Genomic DNA, 12,617 nt, shown 5'->3' with positions numbered 1-12,617 from the left:
CCCTGCCCCAGCCCCGCGGCTGGGGGGGGGGGGATAATTTTTTTTTATTCATCCCCCCCCCCCCAAAAAAAACCGAGGTGCGTCCTATGGGCCAGTGTGCCTTATAGGGCGAAAAATACGGTATATGCAACTGCACACAGTCATCTGACCAGGGCACAAACAACGCAACTGCTGCTGGATAAAATACTGTTAGACAGTAGAAACATTAAAAGACAATCTTACGTTGGCCGTCTCGTTTCCAGTAAGGTCAGCAATATCTGAATTGCACTGACTATAGCTGATTCGTTTTTCTCTTTATGGAATATATTTGATAGCAGCTGTTCTATGATTTCTTTTCTAAAGAGAGAGAAAACATTGTTGGAAATTTAACATTCCCTTTTGTAGGTGTAGGCATCTGAAGGAATGCTTCTCCTTTTATCAACCTGCCCAGGTTCTTCTCATTGTTCCACCACCAGAGGCAATACATTCAGTGGTGGCACATGATAGTAGTGCCTTTTCTACAGTGACACATCTATTATAAACCAGGCACCAATTTTTTTAACATTCCAGTGCTCAATTAAGACATGTCTTTTTGCTCAGGCGTTTATGGAATATTAGACTGCTTCTAGGCTAAATTTGTATTTTAACCTGCTATACTTAATTAATTGGATATAGCATTGCTTCAAAACTGTATCACGCCCCTAGATCTTTTGCAGGGGGGAGGGGACACTAAATATATTCTGAAATGAATAAATACATATTTGTCAGGAAAGGTATACATATGGCAGTTTGTTCTTTGGTCCAGAGCTGCTCATGTTTTTCTTTAATAAAAGAATCAGAATTATTTTAATAGCAACTCTAATCCTTGTAACAGTAATGGCAAGTTCATAAACCAGGAAATGATCACATGGCACTAAAATACTTTCATAACTGGGGGAGCAGTCTTGACCAATATAAACATTTAGTATTTCTGGACATTGCTGTTATCTACTATGCACACAAACTCTGCCCTTGGCCACCTCCCCTTTAGTTCTTGACTGCAATCCTACAACCCACACTCTTGACAAAAGGTTAACTCCCTTGCTCAGTTCCCATTCTGTGGATAGTATCAGGCCATATACTGCACGACCGCCAGTTATGTACTGCAAGCATCAACAAATAGTGCATAAAATTTATTTGTGACCCCTTTAAAGAGTATAGATCCTAGTTTTACCATTCATAGATTTCAAGGCATTAAGTTTCTTTAACATCTGCTTATATAGATAAAAAACATAAATAGGTTTCCTTAGTATCAATGCCATCACCTTTGCAAACCATGTACTTTCTCTCTCCGAGCCTTTTACTATTTTCTCTACTTGCATGCACAAGAGGGAAGGAACAAGCAGGGAAGACTGAAACTCATGCTTGCTTATCTCTGTAATGCCAAACCATGGTTTAGCGTAACATCTGAACTAGGTCAGCGTATAGTGCATCTCAAGATAGTTGCTGTTTATTTATTTTTTTAAAAAAATACACATTAAACTCTTATCTTTGTTAACGTGATCTAAGCATTTTTATGTCTTATTTCTTACAGAGAATGCACTATCATACTTCAGAACTTGCATTCAAGTTACATCATTCTCCATGGCACATGCAAAGCATTCAACGTTTCAAAAAATGTCAATATCCATGGAATATATACATACATACATCTATGACAGCAATGACAACATCAAGTCAACCTACTTTTCTAGTGTTGCAAGCAGTGGATCTGGTTCTGAACTGTTTTGTACTTGTAGCATCTGGTCTCTACTCAAGCGGATAATTTCACAGAGTGACTGGGATGCGTTTGAGTGTCTCTAAACAACAAGGACAGTTTATGGAATAAAAAAAACCCCTACAGTATTCATTGATAGTTTTAGCACCAAAGGTTAAGACTTAAATGCAAATTCACCCAATTCCCGGAAGGCAACACAAATTATGAGTGTTAAACTACAGGACCAGCAGCTCCTCCTTATACGCTTCTCATTCTGTATACAATTGCAGGTGACCCAATTGAAGTGTGTGGGTTTTGTAAGCAAGGCGTAACTATGCACAGAAAAGTTTTAAATCAGAGAAGAGTGACTTTTTGCCCCTTGGGGGGCACATGTGGCAGTGGGTGGGTGGGTGGGCAGGAGCTGCATGCCAGTGGGTGGGGCTGGTGACTGTATCTCCTTTTACTGCACTTAAGCTTGAACAAAACACATTCAACTCCCCTTTTCACACAGACACAATCATCTCCCCCAACTGCCTCTCTCACACACTTTTAACAGGATCCTCTCCAGCAATCCTGCTGCAGACAAGATTGCTATCTCCACAATGCTTAGCAGTGCAAGACAGCAGACTTTTTGGCACAGTACAAGTGATGGTTTATCATTTGGGTGATGGGGAGAAGTGGGACAGGCTCCGTGGGGCTTGGAGTGGAGAGCAGCCAAGGACAAAAATTTCCTACAAAATTTACGTGAATATGAACCACGACATGTATTCCTTACATCTTCATCTTGAGAAGGATGCACAATTTCCACAAGCCGCTGAATTATTTTTTCTTCATTCAACCACTGTAGAGACATATGGGGAGGGGAGGAAATTAAGTCTCCTTTCACATTTTCATCAGTCACACAGATCAAATAGATAGTACCACCCACAAGCGATATTATACATTAAAAAGTGCATTCCCAGAGATAACAACACCAGTAGGGCTTCAGAAACTTGCAGGAAGGAACCCTTAAGCAATATTACCACATGCAAAGTATACCGTAAATTTCGCTCTATAACACGCAGATTTTTTCTCCTAAAAAGGAAGGGGAAATGTCTGTGCGTGTTATAGAGCGAATGTGTGGTCCCTGGAGCCGAAAAATCAAGCAAAAATCAAATCGCGGGGCTGCACGCTGCACAGAGAAGCGAAACTTGAAAAGAGAAAGCGGCTGCTTTCCTGCATTCTGCCTCAGGGTCTTACTGCCCACCCTCCTCTGTTTCCTTGCTGTGTTTGCTGAAACGGAACAAAGAGCAGGGAAAGCCCCTCCCCTCCAGGCAAGCTCCAGTGCTGCTGGGGGAGAGGGAGAGAGAGGGGGGAAGGGAGAGAGAGAGGGGGGGAGGGAGCGAGGGAGGGAGGGAGGGAGAGAGAGAGAGAGACAGAGAGATGGCTGGCTGGCTTGGGTGGGGGAAAACTTTTGCCTTCCTTTCCTCCCTACCCCTCTCCTGCATTCTTAGCCAGCTGCTTCTCTGCACACCCCTCTCCTGCTCCTTGTCCCTTCTGTGTTTTTCCTTCCCTCCCCACTTAAAATGTGGTTACAAAGCATAGATCCTCAGGATCTTTGCATTGGGTCACCCCAAATTCACCATCAGATCACATAGCATGTCCATGGCTACAGCCTGCCCCCCCAAAATCACGCACCCACTGTTGCCTGGGGCTGCAATGGTGCAAAAATGTGGTTAAAAAGCATGGATCCACAGGGATTCTCAGGATCCTTGCATTGGGTCACCCCAAATTCACCATCAGATCACATAGCATGTCCATGGCTACAGCCTGCCCCCCCAAAACCACGCACCCACTGTTGCATGGGGCTGCAATGGTGCAAAAACGTGGTTAAAAAGCATAGATCCACAGGGATTCTCAGGATCTTTGCATTGGGTCACCCCAAATTCACCATCAGATCACATAGCATGTCCATGGCTACAGCCTGCACCAAAAAATCACGCACCCACTGTTGCCTGGGGCTGCAATGGTGCAAAAATGTGGTTAAAAAGCATGGATCCACAGGGATTCTCAGGATCCTTGCATTGGGTCACCCCAAATTCACCATCAGATCACATAGCATGTCCATGGCTACAGCCTGCCCCCCCCAAAATCACGCACCCACTGTTGCATGGGGCTGCAATGCTGCAAAAACGTGGTTAAAAAGCATAGATCCACAGGGATTCTCAGGATCTTTGCATTGGGTCACCCCAAATTCAACATCAGATCACATAGCATGTCCATGGCTACAGCCTGCACCAAAAAAATCACGCACCCACTGTTGCCTGGGGCTGCAATGGTGCAAAAACGTGGTAACAGAGCATGGATCCACAGGGATTCTCAGGATCTTTGCATTGGGTCATCCCAAATTCACCATCAGATCACATGTCTGTGGCCACAGCATGAAGCCCCAAAATGATACATCCACTGTTTCATTCAGAATGTTTTTTCCCTTGTTTTCCTCCTCTAAAAACAATGTGCGTGTTATGGTCAGGTGCGTGTTATAGAGCGAAAAATACGGTACTTCTTTATAAGAACCAAGAACAAGAGAATGGGCAATCTTTAAGGGTGCCAGGGAAAAAGAAAGGATCTTTAACAATTATACCAGATCTTTTTGTATTTATTATTGGGAGTGGGGGGAGATGTCCTACACTAGTACACTGATTAGTATATATATTAATTATCTGTCATGTTGCAGAGAAGGCATCCGGTACTGTTTCTACTCTAATTGTAGCTGGTAAGTTTTTTGGCAACTGCAATATACAGCCAAATCTTTAAACAACATACCAGCATTCTCCCCACAAGGTATACAAGAACAATATTTTGAGACATTTGCAAATGTTCTGGCCTTTAATGTGAATCATTTCTGCTAATTAAATATGTTGTCACTGGGTAGACCCACCAAATTTAAAAAATAAGACCTCTTTTGTTTACCATCACTCCAGCTTTCTGTGACTGGCATATTATATTTTCTCTTATGCTTGCGCAGAGTGATTTTAAGTGGCTTATGCTGCCATATAGCATTTCATTGCTACATGTCCAGTTCCTCCTGGAGTTCATGTTCCCAAGTTTACTTAAACCCCAACAGCATTCTTGTAGATTTTTCAATATGTATTTCTGAAACCAGGCCTTTAAGATCATCCTCTGCTTCTAAAATTACTAATTCAAAGACTATGAGAGGCCCATTTACCTTTTCTCTGATTGTGGAATTAGAAATAAAATTAACATTTGTGTTATGCAAGTCTGCACAGTGTAAACCCTAAAGGCCAACAATGAATCAATTCGCAGTTTTCTGAAGGGATTCCAAATATGCATTATCTGCAGTCCTTCCAACCTTTGTGAAGCAAAGATAGGAAAATTACGGCATCACTATGTTCCTCCTCCATTGATTCAGAGGTGTGTGGTGGTGGTGGCATCAGCTTTTTGAGCCATGACACACAGCCTACCAGCTTATAAGAATCATTCTGCATGTGAATTGCTAGGAGCATTAAAACTTTATGTGCTGTTTCAACAGATGGAGGGGGGGACAAATAGCAAAAGAGGGGGGAGATACATAGATATCTGCAATGGGAGAGGCATAATATAGACAGTAGAGAGGCTTATGGAGTGTGGCTAGAGCTGCAGGAATCCAGAAGACAATATGCATTAAAAGATGGAGAGAAAGGCAGAAAGGTACAGAGACTTGCATGTGGTAAAAAAGATTATCAAATGGGGTGCATGGAGGAGAGACCGTAGTTCTAAAGAGAAATCACAGCATTAAAATTAAAATAAAGTTGCTTTTCCTGTGCTTGAAGTAGTAAAACCTGCTCTGAGTGATTTTTATGCACTGCTGCTGTAAGGTGACTACATTTATATTTTTGTCAACACTGTAGCATTCTACTTCACATTTACGGACAAGATGAAAAATGACTTGTACACAGAACACAAAATGGCTTAAGATGCTATTTGAACTACAACTGGAATACACTTAATTACTAGCTGTTAATCAATATTTTAAATGAATGTGTTGACAAGGTGTTTCAAGAATTACTGCAAAACACTGATTTCATTCATGTGTAAGCTATGGCAAGCTCAGTTGTCACTACTAACAATCTGAAACCACAATAGCTCTAGAAGTACAGACCCTTGTGTACTTTTCCATGCTTCTAGATGCATTCATGGCATCATAGTCATGTATCTAAACCAGGTACCAAACAGCTGGAATATGGGGAAACTAAAAGCAGCTGAAATTGAATTTGTTTACAGTTCAAATACAATATTTAAGTGCTTGGTGAAAGCTAGCATTTCCATTCCAGCTGATCAAAACAGGAACCTCTCTACCACCTCCCAGATCTTTTTCATTTTGTGTCTTGTCTTTTGCGATTGTAAATCTCAGGGATTGTAAATCTCTTATCATTTAGTTATCTATTCAGCGTTTTTGGCTGAAGAATAATATGAAAATGCTGGAAGTCAATAAATAAAATATTAAACATTTCATAGACAGCACAGGAGACAGTTACATTTGCAAGTGAAGGATTTTTCCTGCTCTACTTAAAAATTGAATGCCAAGGGTACCTCACTAGCCATTTACAATTTCAGTTTCAAAAACAATGCCTCTAATCTTCACTTTTAAAGATGATTCCCATTCCAAAAGAAATTACTTACATTTAACACTTCTTGCCTGGGCTGTGGAGGTTCTATGCATGTTAGCAGCCTGAGCAACAAGTCCATAATAGCAGATGTTCCTATGTGCTTTATAATGAGGTCTACAAAATCATGCTTTTTCTTTAAGAAATCCACGATCTGTGAAAGATAAAAGACAGAACACAAAGTTGTGAAATAATAAAGCCAACAAAACAGTAAAAACTAAATTGCCAGAAAAAAAACTAAGTAGAGTAAGGCTTATCCCTCTTTGAAAGGGATACCTTCCCCCACCCCCAGTGGCCACATTCCTTCTGAGCCAACATGGTTCAGGACAGACACGCCTTCATTTTCTTCCATGCATGCACAGCTCCCTATTGCAATTTGCACTGAGGAAAAACCATCCCTGCACTGTGGGAGGTCCCCTTCCCAAAATGCAAATACTAGGCTCTGGGGGACCAATTTGGATGAGAATCCTGTCATGAGAGGTTAAAATGTTTAACTCTTCTATCTCCATTTGTTTCAACGGGTCTTTATAGATAATACAATCACAGATGCAAAAGCCCTACAACCTCCCATGCCGGCATTCCAATCCTGATGAGATTTCCAGTTCCTGCAATTTGGAGAGGAAGACATGAAAACTGAGGGCAAGAGGCGGAGGAAAAGAGGCCCAGAATTCCAAAGAGGAAGTTTCCAAGGGTGGTATATGGCCCATGGATGGTCAGATGGTTAAAGAGCCTCAACAGATTCTTATATTCTTTTTGTAAAATCTATATATGGCACCAACATTAATTTGCCATAAGATCTATTACGATTATTGCTCTTCTAAAGATAGCAAGTGGAATGAAAGTAACTTAAGCTAGGCAGTTGAAAGCACAGTGTTTCCAAAGGAGCAATTAAGTAATTACCTGTTCTGGTTTTCTGCTAATAAGAATACTTAGCACCTTGCTGAAGAAACTGGCCAATAACGGATTTAGGGGTGGCTCATTTAGAAGAAAACTATACAGTTTTGTTAATAATGATTCCTCTTCTCCCAGTCTATCATTGATCTGGGAAACATCTGAAGTAAGCAGCTCACAAGATATGTTTGGATACCTGAAAGAGAGAAGTAGACATTTTACTTAATTAGTAATAATAAATCAGCCTTACACACCAATAACAAGTGCTTTATCTAGCAATGCTGAGCGTACCATTATATGTAGTTTGAATACACAAAGTGCAAAGAAAATCAGAGATTTTCTTAGTTTGTGGAGGCAGGCCAGCAAACATCCAGGGGTTACTCCCTCTCTATCAACAAAACATATATAATCATCTATTAGGTCCACCACCAAGCTGCTCTGACAGCTGGGGCCACCTGGCAGAAGGCCTTACCCAGGCCTGATCACTACACCAGCCTGAAGCTGCTGTATGAATTGAGCTCAATTTGTCTGCCAACTCTACCTTATGCTGTTGCCATGATGACTGGAAGGACTGTGGATGCAGTGGTAAATCCATCACTCCTCAGGGCCTTGGTGGCAGCAGTGATTAAGATTGCTATTAGAACGGTCTCCAGAGATACTTGTTCTCTGCTGGCCAATCACCTGCCCATGAATGCATTCAATTGACAATCACTGTGTGCTGCCAGGTCCTATCCCAATTTGGGGGGAGTGGGGTGCTCTAAAGCTATCCCATTGCTTCCCTTGAAGGAGTCTTTAGAGTTGGTAAGGTTAAGCACTGGGGCCCAGTACTCCTGTATTTAGGCTACTTTCTTTGATTGGTAACATGAAATGTAGTCAATAAGGTGTTCTTCAGAACACATAGCATAAAAACAGAGTGAACCAGATCAATGCTCCCAATCAATCCAGCTGCAGCATCTTACATTGGGCTGCTTGCAAGCTTCAGTCACCAGAACTGCTTGCTCTTGGAAAGTACACGATCAGAGGAGAAGCAGAGATTATGCAGAGCCAGAAGCCCTGCTTTATTCAGTTTATTTATTGAGCAGACAACGGAGAAATAGAGAGAGCCTAAATGAGTGTGGGGAGGGTCAGCATCCTTGCCTTTAGCTTTCTGTTATTAATCATAGGGCTTGATTGTGCGCAGCCAAAGAATGAGGAAGATGTGAAAGAGATGCAACATCAACCCTCACTTTGCCCCAAGGTATGTATCTCAAGTGGAGTATGTGTGTGTTTGCTTGCTTGCTTGCTTGCCATAGAAAAGGGAATGCAAGTGTTGTGGCTACAAATATTGACTAAAATATATTCATTTAGCATTCTCTGGCTGCACAGTTGGTGGCAACTTTGCTTAGCAATGGAGTGAATAATTCCTCCATGGTTCACCATCTCCTAAGCAAATGAAATAAAATCTTTACATAATGTGTGGAAAATGTGGTAGCACCGACCCATTGGAGCACACACACACCCCCATACGCATTCACATATACTCACACACAGGCTGAGATCCTTAGTGGTGCCCCTCTGGAGGTTTCACCCATGGCAAAAAAAACCCAGGCTAGCCCCCTTGTAGCTACGGCACTGCACCATGCAAAAAACAACAACTATTGACAGGCTTCCAAGTTAAGGATCAGATAAAATTTACAGGGGAGGTGGAACCAGCCTACTGCCCACCAGCTAGTCATACCTGTGCTAGATCATTGTTAATATCACAGGACAATTCGCAACACAAAAATGCAAAACAAAATACAAAATAATAATAATAATAATAATAAAAACAACAACAACAACAACCAATAACGCTCCTCCCACAATGCCAGACAAAATAGACAGTACTGGTCTAGAGGTCTGACAGGAACAATGAAGAAGTTGTTTAGATGCTCTTAGTACCTTTTCAAGAGAGAAAACTGAGGAGAGAACCAGAATTGGCTGCCTCCACATCCAATCAGCTCCACCCCTGGCTGTTGGCTAACCTGTTCTTCGCCCCACCAGTGCACATGGGCACCAGCCACTACCGAAAGCAAGTTTTATATTATTTTTATTTTTAAAAAGCTTTAATAACCTACAAGTACACATAAGTAAAAAGAGAGAAATTCCTGCTATTTTGCAACCTATTAACTTTTAAACAGCGATAGGAGCACAAGCAACTTTTACCAGCCATTCGAGTTTGACAGGTTTTGTATTTGACAACAATGGGGCTGGCTCTGGGTAGAAATCCAGTCTGATTAAGTGCAGTATAACGCTTAAAACACTAATACACAAAAACACACATATGCACCTTTCATTACATTAATGACTAAATTTGGTGTGGGAAGGGGTTTTCTCAGATATTATAATTTAATCCAGAATATGAGTCAGCCTTCTTTATGCAGGCACCAGACCAATGGGCTGTACATAACACCAGTGTTAGCACACGGTAAATCCTCTAACTCCTTTCCTCCATTAGTCTCTTGCATCCACTGATTTGCTCATGCAAGCTGCCTCCACTTAAATCTCCACCGCAACCTCCATGCTCCCCTCTCCCACTTGAGTTTCCCCAACACAGTCAAAAACCTTTCCTGAAAGTGCCCAACCCTTAGAGTAGCTTTGGCCCCCTAGTGTCTGCCAGAGCTTCTGGACTATAGCTCTATAGCCCCAGACAGCACAGCTGTGTGGGCAGAGGTTGGAGTTGTGGTCCAAAATACCTAGAGGGTGTTAAATTAGCTAAGACTATTAGGGGGTTACTTTTGGTTGGAAGCACAAGACAGCAGTGGGGAGATCACTTGCAGCAGGTAGTTTCCCTGGGAACAGAGTACAGATATAACCCAATGAATTTTTTAAAAAAGGTCTATTAAAAAAACATACCATAAAGAGGGACATGTTACCACCCTTACTATAGGTGCAACAGTCTTATGAAACTACAGTCAGCTATTCTGCTAGTGAGCTTTTGTCTTCCCTCAACTTCAAACTCCTAGATCAAAACTCATTTCCTACTTGTATCTGATTTTTTCATCCATGTCTTGAGGTGGCTCTTCTATAATGAATGATACCAGATCTTCCAGACATTCCGATTTCAAAAGAAACTCTATAAGTTTGCGGTTTTGAGCTTTGCACTCTTGTAAAACATCATCTTCATCCATCAACTCCTTCAGTGTTACATCTTCTCTCTCTAGAAGTGTGTCTATGTGGGATGATGAGTGAAGATCAAATTTCCAAAACATGCTGGTCTAGAGAAAAGGAAAAGCACACACAGCCTTAATTAAAGGGACAGATAGTAGCAGGTCTCTAACAGTCCTTAGGGAAGCCGTTCTCCCGTTTCCCTTGTTCTCAGTTTGCACACAAAACTGCAGAAGCAAAAACAGAAAGCAGGGAAAAGATGAACAGCGTTAAAAATTGGACTTCATGGAAGATGAAGGAGTATTTTATCAAAGTGCCTTGAATGATAAGCCAATGTCTTAAATTTCAATAAAGTTGTTAGATAGTTCAAGAATTGTAAAATTTTGACATACAAGATTTGACATGTTAATGCAACAACAGTAAGAAAAATGTTAACCCAGCTTAGAATTTTCCAGTATCTTCTTGTCTTTTTATCTAACAGCAAACCGATGGCACTCTAAGTCAGTTTCCAAGAAGCAGCTGATTCAAGAGATTGTTAAAATGCTAGTTGAGAGTTAAATCAGGAAAAATGAGAGGATTTTAGCTCACACGACTGTGGATCCATGTTTATCTCACTAAGGTGCCTATGTGTACTATTATCTTTTATCTCTATGGATACTATTGCCAAGAATAGAATTAAGCCCTTTATTAGTTTGCACCAAAAGATCTGGCTTTCCTTCACCTAGCCCATGACTGGCAAGAGCTCATGAAATTAAGAAAAAGGCCAACAAGCAAAGTATCAACACTACAAACATACCTTTGGCCTCATACTGACTCAAGGCTTAAGTGATTTTTCTTGGCACTGCATTGATGCAAATTAAGACAAGGCTGTTTTTAAAAAAATGTGTTGATGCACATGTATTTTAGAATCTCAGCTTAATTCCTTAACAGGTCAATGCTGCACAAACGTTACTAAAAATTAAAGAAATGAGGGCATGAGCCAGAACCCTTTCCCACTTCATAATAAAATGTTACAAACCCAGCCCAATTAGTTACCATAAAGTCCTTTTTGAGAATGGTTTATTCTCCTCAAACTTCAACTGTGCCCACCAACATTAAACAGAAGTTGGTATACATGCATAGGACTATTATACATAATTCTCACTGCTCTAGCAAATAGACATCAGTTGCATTAGCAAATCACATTAAGGAGGAAAAACAGGAATAGAGTTAGATAAAGTGCCCAGTAACCCACAAATGTTTTTCAAACACACCTATAACCTTATAATTTGCCATTTGCCAGAGTTAAGTAGCAACTGCCTACTGGAAAACATGCAGAACACTTTCTATGGAAAATGATACGTGCTCATTCTACCATGTTGCACTGCATTATAATGGTAGCTTTGGTTCTCTCATTTTAAGGCAACAGCAGAGAGAACCAGAGTGGCATATACTGTCATGAATTCAGCACAGGTCAGCACTCATAAAGATGCATGTGTGATGCTCTCCATAAATAGCTAGCGGTGAAGGTATAGAGAATCACATTTTTCCATTGTGGAGAAAGATCCAAGTTGAGCTAAAAATTGTAGGCACTTGCCTTTAAAATAGGCCGTAGCTCTCTAAGCACTTCACTGAGGCAAGTTCCACTGAAACCAACAATGCTTGCTTCCAAATGCATATGGTAAGGATTGAGGAGACAGCCAGCAATTTTGGTTTGTTATATTCATTGGGTATAAGGGGATCAGGAGGACAATCTGATTTATGTCTGTTTCCAACACTCTCGGTTGTGAAGTATTGTCTACTGATACACATCATGCCACCCTGCCCTCATTTGGGAGGAAGGGTGGGGTATAAACTAAACAAAACAAAAATTTATTTAGTTATTTAAATCTAACAGAAGGATTTACCCAGTGCACCACATCAGTGAAAGTTCTGTACAAGGAGTTCTGCTTGTGCAAGTGGGCTTTCCCCCACCACCTCCCCCTGTGCCCACCAAAATTGGCTCAGGGAGGGGGGTGTCATTCCATCTGACAAGCAGTAATGTTTGTGCAAAAATAACTTTTATAATTGTATAATATTGAATACCATGCTATGACATCATGTGTAAATATTAAAAAGGTAGAAATGGCCCAAAGCTAGCCAACCAATTAAGGTATTAGTGCACTTACAAAAGTTGCTCAAATTTCATACACGGTATAATTTACACACAAACTGAAGTCAAACATTGGCTTATTTGTCAGGCTACCACAAACATTTCTTGT

General features: G+C 41.1%; 1 protein-coding gene across 38 annotated transcripts in view; it reads right to left on the bottom strand.

The window, feature by feature from the left end:
• PPP6R3 (protein phosphatase 6 regulatory subunit 3) overlaps positions 1–12,617 on the bottom strand; it is a 62,472-nt gene that overhangs the window by 32,676 nt on the left and 17,179 nt on the right. For all 38 annotated transcript variants that reach the window (XM_083756292.1, XM_083756296.1, XM_083756262.1 and 35 more), the window contains 6 exons: positions 10,255–10,487; positions 7,261–7,447; positions 6,377–6,514; positions 2,490–2,555; positions 1,705–1,817; positions 223–336 (listed from right to left, as the gene is read on the bottom strand). In XM_083756292.1, the coding sequence (XP_083612418.1) occupies positions 223–336; positions 1,705–1,817; positions 2,490–2,555; positions 6,377–6,514; positions 7,261–7,447; positions 10,255–10,487 (851 nt within the window). The remainder of the gene's footprint in view (positions 1–222; positions 337–1,704; positions 1,818–2,489; positions 2,556–6,376; positions 6,515–7,260; positions 7,448–10,254; positions 10,488–12,617) is intronic.

Source organism: Podarcis gaigeae (genome assembly GCF_964106915.1).
Source record: "Podarcis gaigeae genome assembly, chromosome: 1".
In the NCBI taxonomy this organism is placed as follows: Eukaryota; Metazoa; Chordata; class Lepidosauria; order Squamata; family Lacertidae; genus Podarcis; species Podarcis gaigeae.
This window is presented reverse-complemented; position numbering and strand designations above follow the sequence as displayed.